General features: G+C 40.2%; 1 protein-coding gene across 3 annotated transcripts in view; it reads right to left on the reverse strand.

Moving 5' to 3' along the window:
• Positions 1–2178: 2178 nt before the first annotated feature.
• Positions 2179–18738, reverse strand: part of hmgxb4a (HMG box domain containing 4a) — a 47815-nt gene continuing 31255 nt past the window's right edge. For all 3 annotated transcript variants that reach the window (XM_060849313.1, XM_060849314.1, XM_060849311.1), the window contains 4 exons: positions 13791–13902; positions 11887–12083; positions 9978–10100; positions 2179–7280 (listed from right to left, as the gene is read on the reverse strand). In XM_060849313.1, the coding sequence (XP_060705296.1) occupies positions 7236–7280; positions 9978–10100; positions 11887–12083; positions 13791–13902 (477 nt within the window). In that variant the 3' untranslated portion in view covers positions 2179–7235. The remainder of the gene's footprint in view (positions 7281–9977; positions 10101–11886; positions 12084–13790; positions 13903–18738) is intronic.

Raw genomic sequence — 18738 nt, forward strand, 5'->3', positions numbered from 1 at the left:
ATTTACCATGCATTCACCTCAGAACTGCTCCAATAACTAGTAGTGATAAAGGTATTCGTTACAAAACAAAGTTTCAGAATATTGTGGGACTCTTTTTTTGGGTAAAATGGAGTGAAGGGGTCACATGAATTGTTTTCATGTGTTGGTTGTGTAAAGGATGAAAATAGCCATGTGTTCAGTAAAGCAGAGGATGGTTGTTTTGCGGGGAAGATGTTACAAGATGGCCTGTAAACAATTACCAAAACATCTGTGCAAATTGTACATAAACAATTCCATCTTCAGTGACTGAGTTCCTAGGAAAGAATTGCCAGGTTTTGTAAACAGTTACACTTTAAACCATCTGTTTGGATTCAACTTAGAATGAACTTGGGAATCTAAAGGATATAGCTTAGTGGCATTGGGAGACAATGCCCTAGTGGTATTATTGCTGGACTGTTAATCCAGAGACCCAGGCAATGTTCTGGGAACCCTAGTTTGAATCCTGTCATGGCAGATGGTAGAATTTAAATTCAATGAAAATCTGGAATTATAAGTCTAATGATAGCAGTGAATCCATTGTCAATTGTTGGAAAGACCCACATGATTCACTAATATCCTTTAGGGAAGGAAATTGCCATCCTCACCTGGTCTGGCCTTCACATGAGTCCAGACCCACAGCAATGTGGTTGACTCTTAACTGCTCTCTGGGCAGTTAGGGTTGGGTGACAAATGTTGACCTAGCTTGCAACATCCTCAGTGATTGAATGTTTAAAAACTCTACCTGGATACAAGGCCCATGTGATTCATTTTACCATGGAGATGAGTTTATGAGGGAGCTCAAAGAAAGCTATTGTAGCATCGGTTTGCAGCAGGTTCTCTCATAATCTCCCAATCTCTTAGTCTCAGTCTAAGGGAATCTGACAGAGAGTAAGCAGAGAGGTAGAGGCAGTAAATCTGATTCAATACATGGGCAAGAGTGGGAGCTTGTGCTGGGAGCGAAGAAATCAGATTTTTGAAGGTTAATGTGATTCAAAAGATTCACTGAATTTTGGTCAAAGAGAAGAATCTCCAGTTTAATCACATCGTAAAGACCAGGTTAACGATTAAAAGCTAAAGTAAATAAAAACAGAAATTGCTAGAAAAGCTCAGCTAGTCTCACTGTACTAAACAGTACTGAAGTAGTTCTTAAAGAGTCACTGGACCTGAAATATTAACTCTGCTTTCAACATTGATGTTGACAGACCTTGAGTTTTTTTCCAGCAATTTCTGATTTTGTTTGTGATTTCCAGCATCTGCAGTTTTGTTTTGGTAATGAGAGGAAAAGACAAGTAATAAGCTCTCAAGTTATGAATCACTTTGGATTGTTGCCAGAGAATGGAGCACCTACTCAAGAGGCAGAGCAGTAAAACCATAGGAGGGGGATTTTTATTTCTAGTGTTAAACATACAAGCCTTTTCTCAGTAAGTTTTCTATCAAAACAGTATTTATTCAATGTTGCTTTTAGTTTGCGTTACAATTAAACCTTAAAATGCAAAATTTTATCATGTGATCCTTCCAAGCCACAGTGGAAGCTTGAACATCTTTTAAGTAAGAATCTTAAAAACAAAATACTGATGATTCATGAAGTTACCCATGAAGGACAGCAGCAGCTTCAATTACCCAAAGTACCAGGAGGAGTCATTAACATTGGACTCAACATTGCTGCATTTGGCAAGTATTTAAATACCAAATGCCATACAAAGACTTTGGGTAGTTCACATTTGGAGTTAGAGTTGTACAGCACAGAAACAGAACCTTTGGTCCCAATTGTCCATGCCAGATATCCTAAATTAATGTAGGCATTATTTGGCCCATATCGCTCTAAACCCTTCCAATTCATGTACCCACCAGACGCCTTTTAAATGTTGTAATTGTACCCACTGACACCAGTTCCTCTGGCAGCTCATTCCATACACACACCGTGTGTGTGAAAAAGTTGCCCTTTAGGCCCCTTTTAAATCTTTCCACTTGCACCTTAAAAGGAGATATCAGACTTGATTGGATTAGCCTCCTATGCTATCCTGTCCGATATCCATTAATCTCAATGGCATTACTTCATTAGTCAGTGCTTGCATAGCCAGCTGTAACTGATGACGAATAATAATGACACAATCTATTGAAATAAGACAACCAAGACAGATTCAAATATAAAAACTCATGTTTTTTTTATGTAGTACATATAGCACACAACTACGGTTTACAGTGCTCAACTAAAGACAGTTCAAAAAGCACTTATTATGATAGCTCAAGATGTTTAAAAAAATTCTAAACCTTTACACATTTTCTTTTAATTTTGGAAGAATAAATTTTAATGGCGACACCTAGCCTGTAGATGGGAGCACAGGTTTTGGAAATTAGTTCATCGTGGTGCTAAAGCAGTGAGAAAGGAAAACGGCTTGATCAGTAAGACAGCTCTGTACTTACGTTGAAAACAGAATAGGTCCAATGACCCATGGTTTTCTCCCAGAAGGAGGTAGAAATTCAGCTCAACATGTACCAAGGAGGACTGTGACCTAGCGTGTGATTTGAACTCATCAGAACGAGGTACATTAGTACATTTCTGGCACGCAATAGAAGCATGTCTTATCAGGGAAGATACAGTCAAGAGTAATGGACAGCTGAAGCAGGGAGGGAGGGGGTGGGGGGGCAGCTGAGGAGGCATATATAGTAAAGTTCCTCCTACTCAGCTCCAACAACACACTCTGCTATTTGTGAGTTTGACATTTTCTATTCCCTTGGCTGCCATCTCCATGATCTGTTAGCCAGAAGAAACAAATAAATTATTTATTGCATGCAGTTGAGCTGCATCCACATTCTGATCCCAGAGGTGAAAAAACAAGTACAATTAGACTTGAAGAAATAGTGTCAGAGACCTGTTTTGGATTATGAGGCACACATTTACTTGACTTGGAATTACAAGTTCTGATTCAGCGGCAGCTTGGATGGGTGGAACAAGCTTGAAGAATTGAACAGCCTCCTCATGTACCTGTTCAATTTCTCACCGACTGCCCAAACAATTTAATCTATTTGCTCAGTAAATAACCCGGGGTTTAGCAAGGTCGACTCAGGGCTGCATCCAAACCAAATCTTTGTATCTAAAATGTAGCATGAATTTGGAAGAATGAGAGTTTATCTTATTGGAACATATAATCCTGAGAGTATGTGCTTTGTCAGATTCCAAGAAATGTTTGGTCTTGCAAGGGTGTCCAGAACGGATTTAAAAATAAAGGCTGTCCCTTTTAAGGCTGATACAAGGAGGATTTGTTTTCGCTCAGAGAGGGTTGGTCAGCCTGGAGGTTCTACTCCCTGACAGCAATATATTCAAGGCTGTGTGAGTTTAACAGATTTTGGATCAAAAATGGATTTTGGGGAAAAGGCAGGAAAGTGGAATTGTGGTCGCAATCTGATCAGTCACGATGACGTTGAATCTTGCAACAGATTCAAGGGATCGAACAGCCTACTCCTATTCTCATTTCTTTTGGTTGTAGTTATAAAGAGGCCAGCCTGTTGTTTCAGCAACATGCACTGCAGTGTAATCAGGCTAAACCAAACCAAGCAGTTTGTATGCTTATAAAGGGACATCCTAGAACTGGACTGTTTTACATTTCCATCCAAATATTCAGAACTGCCCAGCCTGGTCAGATTTCATGTGTCAAAATGATCAGCTCGTCATTGGCAAGATAGACATTTTTAAAAAGAAATATTTTATGGGAATGTGAGCAACGCTGTCAACGGCAGCATTTGTTACCCATCCATAACTGCCTCTGAATTCTTGAACTGCTATAATCCATGGGGTGTAGATCCATCCACAGTGCAATGGAGTTGTAGTAGGAATTTGATCCAGACACAGTGAAGGAACAGCAATGAGGCAGCACAGGCAGGTCCATGTCAGAGGTGAGCTAACTCACCCCTACAATTAAACTGGGTGAAAATAAAATAAGTCACACCATTTCAAAAGAAACATCTTTAAATAGTAATTAACCTTTTAAATGTGTTTGGGGAGGGTCATTTTGATAGCAAATAATTGACAATGTGAATATTTAATAGCTCCATGCGTATTTTCCATTTCCTCAGAGGAGACATATGAGAAGGAATAGTTAAAATTTACTTAGTAACCTTCATGATTTTAATAAGGACATGTCATAACAGAACTAGGTCCATGTTGTGATTCAGTTAGCAATACACCAAACACTATTTGATTCTAGTAATGGATAGTTAGCTGTACAACAAGTCTCACTGAATACTTGTGCCTGAAACTGCCTGTCCTGAGTATCAAAATAATTTATGATTTCTTAACGATAGGAACATAGAAAAGAGAAGCAAGAATCAGCCATTCCGATCCTTGATCCAAAATTCTAGATTTTCTACCTCAACACCATTTTTGCGCACAATCCCCACATCCCTTAATATCTTAATCTATTGATCCCTGTCATGAATAGATTCAATGACTGAATCTTCACAGCTCGCTGGGGTAGAGAATTTCAAAGATTCAACTTCTCCAAGTGAAGAAATTCCTCCTTATCTCAGTCCTAAATGTCCTACCCTTTTCTTCTGACGCTGTGTTTCCTGATTGGACGAATTGGATGGTACGGTGGCTCAGTGGTTAGCACTGCTGCCTCACAGTACGAGGGACCTGGGTTTGATTCTACCCCCGGATGGAGTTTGCACATTCCCAGTGTCTGCGCGGGTTTCCTTTGGGGAACCTGGATTTCCTCCCACAGTCCACAGATGTGCAGGTTAGGCAGATTGGCCATGCTAAATTCACCCGTAGTGTCCAGGGATGTGCAGGCTAGGTGAATTAGCCACGGGAAATGTGGGGTTACAGGGATAGGATAGGGAGTGCGTCTGGTGGGGGGTGGGGGGGGAATTCTCATCAGAGGGTCGGTTCGGACATGTAGGACCAAATGGCATGCTTCCACACTGTAAGGATTTGATGTTTCTAAATTCCCCCACAACCCCACACCAACAGCAGCCAGGATGGGAGGTGCTTACTGGATTTAATCCATTGAGTTCTGGAAGAGTTTTTATATGACAACTGCAGAACTACTGCAAAACAACTCTCAGTTCACACTACAGCCTGTAACCTAATGGAAAAACAATAAAGCACAGTTACATTAAAAGGCACCGTGTAAAGGCAAATTGTCAGTGAATATTTCAAACCTTGTTCAGAATGTCTCAACCAATTTGACAAAAATCACCAACTTTGTTGTGTAACTTTAAATGAAGATACAGATGCACGATTACTGGTTTAAACACACACTCTCCATGCAGAGAAACTTTCTCAACAATGAGTATACTTGACAAGAGATGGCACTTATTTATGAAGAGCAGCTACACAGTGGCCTCAAAGGCATCATTATCCTACAGAAAAGAACTGAAAAATGGAGCAAAGCAAATGTTATGTACCTTCCAACAACAACTTGTATTTGTAGAGTACCTTTGTGGGAGAATGTCCCATGGTGCTTCAGGAAAGATAAAGCCTAAATGTTTGAAGCTATTATCTGTAATGAACACAATCCTGAACTAAAAACTCAACCACAGAATAATTTGCAAAAATTTTGGAGAAACTGAACAAATTTGGCAGCATGTTTGGTAAGAAAAACAAAGTTCACATTTTGAATCCAATAAGGCTCTTCTTTCGAACATGTACAGAACCAGTTCACTTCCAATGAGCAGGTAATTTCCATCTATTACTAAAACACTATTTTAATGTTGTCTGGTTAATGCAATGAAATGTTCATACAAAGAAACTACTAGAGCAATAATGAGGTTTTAAAATTAAATGGGAGAAGTGGTTTCCAGTGCCAGGTGGGTAGGTAATCTGAGGACCCACGGATTCCAAATGAATCAGGATTTTCTTTTAATATACAGTTCGAGAGAAAACTGCCCAAAAGCACGTGGAAGTAAATTCAATAAATATTGAAGGGAAATTTTTTTTTGCAGCGAGTTTGAAAAAGGGTAGGACTGGAATAGCTCAACAAAATATACCAATCTTAACACCGAGCATCCAGACTCACTTGCTTCGACAGCACCTTCCAAACCTGCAATCTCCACCATCTAAGGGACAAGGGCAGCAGAGATATGGGAACACCGCTACTTGCGATTCTCTCCAAACTATATGCCACCCTGATTTAGAAGTATAGCTCCATTCCTTCAGTGTCACGAGGACAAATCCTGGAAGTCCCTCCCAAACAGTACTATGAAGGCCCCTTTGCCAATGGACTGCAGTGGTTCAGGAAGATGACAAACTCACTAGCTTCTCCAGGCAATTAGGAATGGATGTCGTGCTGACCTAGCCAGCAGTGCCCACGATCTGTGAGTGAATAAATAAAATCAAGAACAATTACCTAGGTACCTGTCAAGTTGTTCAGGAAAGGAAAGGTAGAGTTAAGATGTAATGGATAAAGAGACAAAACTTTGCAAGGTTTTGCTAGTCTAAAGCAAAAATGAGGTGGTGTTAAACCCTATGATCCTGTATGAGGCAGTCTATGCATAGAATCAACTTTGAAAGAGAACAATTAATCACAAAACATTACATCTCTTATAAGCTGTGCTCATATGAGTGTACCTACAATAAAAAAAATCCATGGAAGAATTAAATGGAGTTAATGCACCAAGGACAGAATGGGAACTGCTGTGAAACACAAGAGATGCTGCATTTTCAATTGTATAAAATAATTCAACTGAAATAGAAAGGTAACTGCAAACATATAATGGATAGCTGAGCACCTAAAAGTTCAAGGTAGCTTTGGCACCTGTGAATCTGGGCTTCCATTGGAACACTGCAGTTTCCTTGTTTCAGTGGGCAACTAAGCAGTTACATATTTCCAACTTTTTTTTTTATTCCAGATTCACAATTCTAAAACAAAAATTGTGACATACATCTTGTTTAAACATTAGACTTACAAAATGACATGTACCCGTGATAACATTTAGACTTCAGCGTAAGATGATCCAGCGCTTGCTTTCTCATTTGGTGTTGAAGTGGTCCCACGTAAGTGCCAGTCAGTCCATAAGTTCTATGATAAACCACAATCTTCCCACTCAGCCTGCTGTATGTCTTGACAGTTTGAAATCAGGCTTTCACCCCACTCAACAATAATTACAATACTATGGGAAAGGGTACAGAACACACGTGTTCCTCCACAGCCAAGTCTTTATGTACAATATATTATTCAGTTTTCTGGTATTCTTCCAGTTCCAACAATCCACAAAGATCAAAGGCCTGGCATGATATAAGCAATGTTATCCAGAGTATGGGCCTGGGTGGATAAAAAAAATCATCAGAAAGCAGCTTCTGTAACTTGAGAGGACACTCTGATCCTAGTCCTACTAATACTATGCAAATTCCACCTCCCGTCAGTCTTTCTTGGCCAAGGAAGATGGTTAGAGGGAAGGACACAACCGAAAGGGCACTGTTTCAACCAACGTGATATACATGTGGCAGAACTTGCAGTCAACAGCCGACTTCAGTAAATGAGTGCAAGTCTCTATAAACATCAGCAAATAGAACTCCTGACAAAAACATCTCCCCATAAAAGCAGGGTGAAACCAGCAAGTATATATTTTTTTTAAAACCAGAGGACTGCGGATACTGGAAACACTAAATCAGAACCGAAATTGCTGGAGAAACTCAGCAGGTCTGGCAGCATCTGTGGGAGAAGGCAGAGTTAATGAAGAAGTTCTCAAAAAAAAGGTCACCGGACCGGAAATGTTGACTCTGCTTTCTCTCAACAGATGCTGTTGGGTTTTTGAATAGCTTTACAAATTCTATGCCCTCAATTATTCTCCATATATGATAGAAGGGGAGAGTTAACCTTGTGGCTGAGGAATAATGTGCATGGGGGTTTAATAGTATCTTGGACTATGGATAATATTTTGCATGGAATCTGTTATGATGCACTTGCTATGGTCATCAAATCAAGAGGTAAAACTTGAACCTGAAACTTCAAATGTAGGGAGGCTATCACCGTGCACAACGCCTTAAGGCCAAGGAATACTGTCATAGTCAAAAAACAAAGGATCTTGCTCTTCTTCATTTTCCAATGCCCCCTGTATTTATCTACACAGGACCAAGTAAAACCTTTCAGTCAAAACAGTCTGCCAACAGTCAATTACTAGGCTTAGAAATGAGTAACCTCTGATATACAAAAGGCAAGTCAATTTGTTGCACCATACCAAATAGAAAACCACGGTTCCCATTGACATCTAAATCAGTAAAAGAAAAAACAGAAAACCGAGCTGGTCTGAATCACAAAACAAAAACAAACCTCAGCAATCTAGCATCCAAAGCCAAGATAATGCCACATCAGCAACAGAGTGTTTACTGACTCCGACTGATGTGCTCTCTGTGGCAGAACAAACAGACTCACTCTTATACACTAAAGCCACCCAGTATTTAAAATGGAGAGATAACGAAAGTAACTTACATCCTACAATTTCCAGAAAATGTTTAAGTATCAGTACTTAGTAACAGCGCCCTTGGAAAATCACAAAGAAATTAGGTAGTCACTGTTTTTTTTTGTGAAAAGGAAATCATGTCTGACTAAATCAATAAACATTTTGAGAGTATAACAACCAAAACATATTCTATTTTCCAAAGTCACACTTGTTCACATTTCAATCCATCTCTCACCTTCTTACCCGCTCACTTAACCTGTCTACCTCTCATTGCAACTGTCTATCTGTATCCTCTTGACAGTTTACATTACTACTGTGCTTTGCAAACTTGAATACGAACTTCAGCCTCATCATTTAAATAAGTGACATGGACCGCAGAAGCAGTATTAAAGCGCAGATTCCACTAGTTCCACATAGTTATCCTAAAATGACCTGTTTATCCTAGCCTCTGCTGTCTGTCCTTCAAGTGCTCCTCAACATTATCTTCCAATCTCATGAATCTTATTCCTGTGTAACAACCCGTTGTGTGAAAATTCAAATAAACCAGATTCTCCATTATCACCTTTTTGAAAGTTACCATTGAACCTGTTTTAACCGCCTTTTCATAATAATGCAGTGTTGACAAAAAAAGATTTTCCTCATTCCTAAGCTGTTTCCCAATTACCTGAGCTGGGTCTTCTAATTGCTGAAAATGTGTTGCTGGAAAAGCGCAGCAGGTCAGGCAGCATCCAAGGAACAGGAGATTCGATGTTTCGGGCATAAGCCCTTCTTCAGGAATTATGCCTGAAACGTCGACTCTCCTGTTCCTTGGATGCTGCCTGACCTGCTGCGCTTTTCCAGCAACACATTTTCACTCTGATCTCCAGCATCTGCAGTCCTCACTTTCTCCTCCTGGGTCTTCTAATTGTCAGTCTACGTGCCACTAAAAAAGATTTTCTGTCATTATGATAAGAGAAACAGTCTTCTATTCGCTTAGTAACACAGAACATGAGCACTGCTGAGAAAAAGAAATAATATTGAAGTTTTTCATTTTGCATTCATTATGAATAACAAAGATGAAAAGGTTCAAACAACTGAAATGTGTTATTTATGTGTTTGTCCCAATATGCACACGATGAAAAGCTTCGATTGCAGGTCTCCCTTTGCCCTCATCAGAAAGATTTGCTTTGATTTGTTACTGTCACATGTACCGAGGTACAGTGAAGGGTTTTGTTTTGTGTGCAGTACAGACAGATCATACCATTCAAAGTGCATAACGGTACTAGAACAAATCGACAAATATAATGTTACGGCTGCAGAGAAGGTGTACAAGCAGAGAGGTCAACATTAAATTTGAGTGGTCCATTCAGAAGCAAGAACTTGGGATAATGCTGACTTGTAAATATTAGGTTAAATTCTACAGGACCAAGCACCGTCTTAGCTCACTTGTGATCAGGAGACTTAACAGAGTACAGAGAGGCATCAGCCTCAGATTATTTGCTCATTGTCAAATCTCCTTGGAAGGCAACGGACTAATTCTGATGCAAAATTGGAGCAAGGTGGTAAGGGAAATACTTTACCAGGACTTCTTTTGGACACCCATTGAGACATTCAACCTGCGCAGTGAGACAAGTTAAAGGACCGAGCGCACAGATGATGGAATCCAGCAGGACAGAGAGACTCCCAGACACCGCCACCATCCCCTAGAAACAAGAATGAGACATTTTACTCTAACCAATCTTTTAATGCAAGGCAAAAGTATGACTTTGTTATATATAATTCTAGCCATAACCTTTTAAAAAAAAAATCATGCTTCGATACCATGCATCATTGGAGCTACTAGGGCCAGGAAGGTCCCAGATTTGATTTCCTGGGGATTAATCCCAATGAGGGTGGAGCTCGGAGAAACTACAAGGATTTCAAAATTATTGTACTGAAGAACTGTTTGCAATGTCAACTCCCAATTAGAGTCATAGGGCACAGAAACAGACTGCTCAGTCTAACTTGTCCATGCCAACTAGACATTAGCCCATATCCCTCTAAACGCTTCCTATTCATGCACCTATCCAGATAGCTTTGTTATGGACTAAGCCAGACTCCCTCAAAACATTTAAGAAAGTAGCCTAGATCCTAACTTTGCTAGTTGTTTTAAGCAGGTGTAATGCAGATATTCCAGGGGTGATGCAGCTGCTCAAACCACTTAGTTTTAAACAGAATAGAATTTATTTACAAGATTACCAAATGAAACACAAAAAAAAGAACAAAATACTGGATAACTTAACATCCCAAAACTCAACAAATTATCCCAACTTAATAATATTGTTTCAAATATTTGCAACAATCCCCATAACACCCCTTGGTTCATAAGGTAAAATCAAACACAGAGTTTTACAGGACAGATGTCACAGAGAGAGAGAGAAAGAAAAAGAGAGAGAGCGGGGGGGGGGGGGGGGGGGGGGGGTGGTTTTGCACAGTGGTTAGCACTGCTGCCTCACACCGCCAGAGACCCGGGTTCAACTCAGGCGACTGACTGTGTGGAGTTTGCACATTCTGCGTGGGTTTCCTCCGGATGCTCCGGTTTCCTCCCAAAGTTTCAAAATATGCAGGTTAGGTGAATTGACCATGCTAAATGGTGAAGGGGTAAGTGTAGGGGAATGGGACTGGTGTGGATGGCGCTTCGGTGGGTCAGTGTGGACTTGTTGGGCCGAAGGGCCTGTTTCCACACTGTAAGTAATCTAATCTAAAAAGTACTCCAAAACCTTTCCACCTTACCATATCAGCACACCCTCCTATTCCTTTCTCCTTCAGCTCTTTACCTAGCTTTCACTTAAATATATTGAAATAGAAAGGTGTTTAGAGGAGGAGGGCGTTTGCATCATTGCACAGGTACACAATCCTTTACCCAAAATTGTTGGGGCCAGATGGTTTTCAGAATTAGGAACGTTTTGGATTTTGGAGTAAGTGACAGTTTAACAGCGATATTAAAAAAATCTTACTGAACAGCAGACACACCTGTGAGTACTACGAGCCCTGAGACAGAACTGATGCCTGCCAGTGCTGGGCCATGCCACCACGTCACGTCAGAGTGACGCGGGTTGAAATGAGTATGGATTTGGGTTAACTGTTTGCATGGCAAACAACATTGTTATGGAGGAAACAAAATTTTCTGAGCTTTTTGGATTTTTTAATAAAGCATTGTGTACCTGTACAATTTCATTCAGGCAGGGAGAAAGGTTTTAGTTATAAATCTTTAAAATTGCCAGTCTAAATAAGTTGACCACTGCAGGGCAAAATTAAAATTTCTATTTAAATTTGATGTTCTGGGAAAACATTAAAGGAAGTATGGGCGGGGGGGGGGGGGTTGTTTGGAAACTCCTTTTATTTTCAAGTAAAGTAATGTCAGATTTATCTTGCAGGTAATTTTTCTCCTGTATTTATTAAGGGAATTGTCCAACATTTCTTTTTACCAGTTTCACATTAACATCTCACCTCAGTTTCTTGCAATCGGTGACCTATGAGACTCAATGATTCACCCAGAAGCTGCAAGTGGGCTGCGACATCAATTGGATCGATATCTGGCATTTTAATGGGGGAAGAGGAGTGACTGCTTCCTCCCAATCCCAGCAAATGGGTTGATTTCTTGTGTGATGATGCCACACTGGATAGAGATGAAGAATTTTGTCTGCCTGAAATATAGAGGAGAATAAAAGAGGAGAAAATCATAGAATTTGTTCATAGCAAGTGACAGACAGGCTTCAGAAGGCACCTTCCAGTCTATCCAGACTCTCTCTCGCAATTCCAACATCTTTTGTTTACAATGTATACATCTGGGAAATTCCTTTCTCCTCTTGAAGTCTCATCATTCAGCCCTTGCTGTTGTTCTTCTGTTAAGTCATGGTTGATCAGACCTCCACTCCGTTTACCTACAATGTCCCAAAGTCTTGCCAAACAAAAATTTACTAAATTCAGTACTGAACTTTTTGAATGGCCTCCAGCATCCACAGCTTTTTGGGAGATCAAGTTTCAGATTTTTCACTACCCTATGTTTGAAAAAAAATGTCTCCTAATATCATTCCAAATGGCCTTGATCTAATCACAAGATAATGCAATCTTGTTATGGACTCCCCTAACAGAGAAAATAGTTTCTCAAGATCTACTCTATATCTCAATTAGGTCACTTCAAAACCTGGTAAGTTCCAGAAATACAAGTTGGTGGAACCTGACCTCATTATTAAGACCTTCCAGCTCTGGTGTCCTTTTGATAAACTGTAACATATCCCGTAACAGGCAGAAGGTAAATATCTTTTCCAAGGTCTCCTGAAGGCATTTCTCCAGATAGGGATAACCAAAAGGTCTGTCCAACTGCTCACTAAAGAGAGTTACAGGATAAACAAATCGAAAAAATAGCATAAAGGCCAAGCCTTCTCAAGCTTCATAGTTGAAATACTATGGCCAATTTTCCTGCCCTCATACGGTGAATTCTACTGAGACTTCTGGAAAGGTGCAGAGGAAGGTCATTAGATTCATTCCTAAAGAATCTCAGTTATCTAGAGAAGCACTGCACAATTTGGACAAGAATAAGGGGCAATTTGATCGAGCTTTAGAAGATGAAGTGTGTGTTGAAGTTGACCGTTTGTTTCCACTAAATATGGAAGAGTAAGGGTCATACCCTGAGGTGGTGCAAGCACAAATTGAGATTAGATGTTAAGAGGTGCTCCCCATCCGACAAGAATAGTGACTCTGGCTGGAACAAATCACCTCAGCAGTAGCAGTGCTTACCATTTACAAGATGCACTGCAACAACTCACCAAGGCTCCTCTGACAGAATCCTCTAAACCCACAACCTCTTACCACCCAGAAGGATGAATACAGCAGTTACATGGGAACACTACCATCTGCAAATTCACTTCCAAGCGATACACCACGCTGACGTGGAACTATAGTGCAATTCCTTCACTGCCATTGGGTCAAAATCTGAGAACTCCCCTCCCCAACAGCACTGCCTGTGTACCTACACCACATGGGACTTCAGCGGTTCAAAAAGGCAGCTTACCGACCCTTTCTCAAGAGCAATTAAGGGTGGGCAATAAATGCTAGCCTATTCAGCACCCACATTGTGAATTAATTTTTTAAAATGCTTGTATATAAAGAATGATGATGCACAGAATGGGGAGTGGTGACCATTTTAGAGAGGGTGGGGCCAGGGAGAATTCCCCAGATTGTTTTGTCTAATTGGTTTGGGATTTAATCTGTTTTCCCAAGAAACTACCTAGCCTCCAGCTGGGGTGGACAGTGAATAAATTGAGATTGTAGCTGTGGAGGGGCAGGCTGGAGCAGACTGTGGATCAGTCCCCGTTTATCATTAATGTAGAATTGCTCTCTGGTAAGAATACCTTTCTGTTTAGTGGCTGTCTCTTCCAATAAGTCAGTCAGTTTCCGCTTCACTGTCATGGCCTCCGCTTTGTTCTGCTTGTGCTGTAGGTATTGGCACTTTTGCTTCCAGACCTACAATTATAAAGAAAATCTCACATTCCCTGCAGTGGGATAAATTTAAGATCAGTTCTCATAATTAAGGACAGCTTGAAAATAAATCTTTGCAAAACCCACTAACAGGAAAGTGTTGAAGTCGACATTATTGAAAATTATGATCCCCCTTAAAATTGAATTACTTTAGTGAAGTATATGGGAAATGATGATGCCTTGTCTTAGAAGGAGTGACAACTAGCTTTTAAATAGAGTTGGGTAAGGGATAACAGTCACCCAGAAGTCATAAGTAACTATAGTAATTAGCCACAAGGATTCAGATAGATGATGTGTGGATTGCCAGTTCCAAAATAAAATAGGAAGTGAGAGTGAGACAAGATTCAAGGGAATGAGCCAGCAACTTCCTGGGAGTAGATCAGGAGTTTGAGGGAAGAACAGATATTGCTACTACCAAAGTCTGCAAAAGGATGAACACCCCCTTGACTCCAAACCACTGCAGTCCACTACCTCTGCTTCTCCATACTACAGAACAGCTTTGGGATGGAAACAACTCAAGATTATAACAAATAAGAACAGGAGTTGGCTTTCAGACCCTTAAGTCTGCTTTGCCATTCAAGATCATAGCGAATCTGATTTTCTTTGCATCCACTTTCCTGCCCTTCCCCATAACCCTTGACATGCGTGAAAATGCGTGCGAGTGTGCAAGTGAACAAGAATGCAAGACAGAGTGAGCAAGTACGAGAAAGCGAAAGACTTAAATATACACGAGAACTCTGCCTACAGCTCTCGGAGGCAAGCAGCTCCAAGAACTCTCAATCCTCAAGAGAAGAAATTCCTCCTAACCTTATTTTAAATTGGTGTCCCTTTATTATGAGACTATATTAACTGAACCTAGACTCTCCCATGAGGTGAAATATCTCACAGCATTTACTCCATCAAGCTCCTTGAGAATCCAATACGATGCAATGAGATTACCTCTCATTTTTCTGAACTCCAGTGAGTAGAATCAAAAGGTGTGGCACTGGAAGGTACAGCAGGTCAGGCAGCAGCCAAGGAGCTGACGAGTCAACGTTTCGAGCAAATTCCACCCACCACTTCCTGAAGGGCTTATTCCCAAAACGTCAACTCTCCTGACCTGCTGTGCTTTTCCAGCACCACACTTTTTGACTCTGATCTCCAGCATCTGCAGTCCACACTTTCTTCCAGTGAGTAGAATTCCAACCTGTTCAACCTTTGCTCAGAAGACAATCCCTCCATCTCAGGAATCATTCTAGTAAAACTTCTCTAAACTGTCTCCAATGAAATAATATCTTTTCTTAAATAAGGGGATCAAAACTGTTCTCAGTACTCCAGATGTGCCATAATTCTATTAGGTTTAAAATAGCAATGGAAATGATGCACTGGATCTAACAGTTAAAGTTCAAAATGGACCAAGGCCAATTTTGACGGTATTACACAAGAATTTTCAAAAGTTGATTGGGGACACACATTTGCAGGTAAAAGGATAGCTGGAAAATGGGAAGCCTTCGAAAATGAGATAACGAGAGTCCAGGAACAGTATGTTCCCGTTAGGGTGAAAGGCAAGGCTGGCAGGTGTAGGGAATGCTGAACCACTAGAAAAATTGAGCGTTTGGTTAAAAAAAAAGAAGCATGTGTCAGGTACAGACAGCAGAGATTGAGTGAATCCTTAGAACAGTAAAAAGGCAGTAGGAGTATACTTAAGAGGGAAATCAGGAGGGCAAAAAGGGGACATGAGGTAGCTTTGGCAAATAAGGTTAAGGAGAATCCAAAGGGATTTTCTAAATACATTAAGGACAAAAGGGTAACTCAGGAGAGAATAAGGCTCGTCAAAGATCAGCAAGGCAGTCTGACTGGGACTTCCTCAAGAAACTCTAATGAATTAATCAGACACCATTTCCCGCTCATGAAGCCACACTGACTTTTCTTCATCAGATTATGATTTTTCCAAATGTGCTGCCATTACTTCCTGAAATGATTGATTCCAACATATTTCAAATAATAGATGTTAGGCTAACTAGCCCATAGTTACTATTTTTAACCTCCTTCCTTTTTGAATACAGCTGTCACATTGGCAGTTTTCTGATATTTCTCCAGAATCCAAGAATTGTTTAGAAAATTACAAACAAATGTATCTACTATCTCTATAACTACTTCTTTTAGGATGCTAGGATGCACACCATCAGGGCCAGGGGACTTGTCTGGCTTTCTGCGTTTTGCCCCATTAGTTTTTCCAGTACTACTTTTCTAGTGATGGTACAGAATTCCATTCCTGTATTCTGGAATATTAATAGGACGTTTAAAGTATCTTCCACTGTACAGACTGACACAAAATATTTGTTTAACTCCTATGCCATTTCCTTGTTTGCATAACAGTCTCCTGAGATTAATTTTCTTAGAGGCCTATGTTCACTTTGACCCCTTTCTTTCTTTTTAAATATTTAAAGAAATTTTTACTGGCACTTTTTATATCGTTCACTAGTTTGTTCTTCACCTTTTCCAAAATCCTTTCGGGATTCTGAACTTATCCAGTTTTTGGAGCCATCACTGACATTTTTTAACTTAATGCTCTCAACTTGCTTGGTTAGCTTTGGTTTGTTTATCCAGTCCACTTTAGTTAACTTTATCCTCATTTCATTGTAATTCCTTTATTTAAATTAAGACAATTGTTTCTGATCCAAGTTTCTCACACTCAATCTGAATATTAAATTCTTTCCTATGATGAACATGACTTCTGAGGTAATCTTTTACTGTGAGGTTGTTTATTAAACCTATGAAGGGCCTGTTTCCACACTGTAGAGAATCTAATCTAATCTAAACCTAGTATTCTCATCTGTCACAGGTCATACATTAGTTAATTAACTAAAGTAATGGTTTACATCTAAACTGCTGCTTATCAAATTAGCTCAATAAACAAACAAAATCTTACAAATCTTCGACTGCCAATATTATGTAACTGTGTTCACAAACTTCCAAAATCCAACAAGTTGTTTGCACAAACACTATTTCATCGCGTACCCAGCCATGATTTCAGAAAAGACGGAACTCAATCAGAATTATGAACAAACAAAACTTAATGTGCAGGAAAAGACTAGGCGGTTTGTCAAGTCACAGACCATAACTGTTGGAAAATCATGTTTTGTCTCCCCATGCTCACAGTCATGTCATCTCTTGAGCAAAGCAAAGAACACAAAAAAAACTCCAGTCAACAAACTTGTTGCAAACATGGAACACTTAAATGTTGTTGAAAAGAAAGACATGTTGTCAACATTTGTTTTTCCTTCCAAGAGTTATATTGTATTCAAAACATAACTCAGTTTTTCTCCCTCCACCTATGGAGTTGCTCCAGCACTTCCTGTCTTTAGTGCCAAAGTTGTGAGGTTGCATTCATCAGAACAAATGCAAGAATTTCAAACTGTCACAATAACTTATACCACAAGAGGAAGGGTGCTGATGGGTTGGCAAGTTCGGCTGAGACAGTGCTATGAAGAACGCAATGAGGGGTATAGGCTTCCCAAGCTCATAGATAATTTAAAACCAAAAGGTGTAAAGCCTGAATATACGCCCTGTTGCTTGCAGAGGACAGGTTCCTACTTTTGAACATACATCAATTATAAATAATCCACATTACAAGCTTGGCTAATTATTTTCAACTGGCTGTTGGTGTAGCTATTAGCATTAATTAATGAAGCCTTTGTAGCATAGAGATGGTATCCCTACCTCTGAGCCAGACATTCCAGGTTCAAGTCCCACCCGCTCCAGTGGTGAGAAATAACATCTCTGATTAGAAAGTATCTGCAGTGATTCTGTCTCTACAGGTGGGGCCAGGTGGTCCGGGGTTCAAGTCCCACCTTTCCTGATGTTGATGTGATGACATTGTGGTAACATTACTGGACCAGAGATCCATAGTCTCCAGACCCACAGCATTATGGTTGACTCTTAATTACCCTCTGAAATAGCTCTGAGCGCCAATCAGTTTAAGGGCAACGTGGGATGAGCAACAAAAGCTGGTCTTGCTCTGGTTGTCCACATACCATACAGGAATAAATACTCGGATTGTTCAACAAGTGCTGCCCAATTGGAATCACACCAAATATAGATGTTTATTTTGGATTTTGCAAATGTGGCTCAGTTGTGCACAGCCTTCCTCTTACTAACTACCAAATGAACATGATGTTTGCTAATCACAGTGATGTACAGCCCACACATCTGCATTAGTTAAGTTCTGAACAAGCTTTTAGCTCCAATTTCAAACTAAAACAGGTAACAAATTGTACTTAAGTGAAACAGCAGTGCTTACATTACTCAGTTGGAACTGAAACATATCAACGTAAGAAACAAGAACATGAATAGACAATATGGCCTGTCAAACAAGAGCTGCCATTCCATTAAAATCCCACATTCCCCCCAACAGAAAAAAACAACTTCACCTTATTTACTATGTAACTTTTACAGCATAGCATTACATGCTGATGGCATACTGGCCTTCATAGTGACGGGGGGTGGGGGGGTGGCGTGGGAAAGGAAAGGAGATAGAGATAGATAAATGGGATGGAGATGGGCTGGGGGAACGTAGCTAGGAATGCGACAGGTGGATGTAGTTGGAGTTGGTGGAGATAGGTGGGAATGGAGGGTGGAGCGGATATTTGGGAAGGAAGATGGACAGGTAGGATAGTTCAAGAGGACAGTGCCGACTTGGATCTGGTATAAGTGAAGGGAGAGGAGATGAGGAAACTAGTGAAATCGACATTGACCAGCTGTGTGTTTTTTGATTCTAATAAGAATAAAGAGTAAGCCATTTAGGACAGAGATGAGGAAGAACGTCTTCACTCAGAGTTC

The sequence above is a fragment of the Hemiscyllium ocellatum genome, chromosome 33, assembly GCF_020745735.1.
Source record: "Hemiscyllium ocellatum isolate sHemOce1 chromosome 33, sHemOce1.pat.X.cur, whole genome shotgun sequence".
NCBI lineage: Eukaryota > Metazoa > Chordata > Chondrichthyes > Orectolobiformes > Hemiscylliidae > Hemiscyllium > Hemiscyllium ocellatum.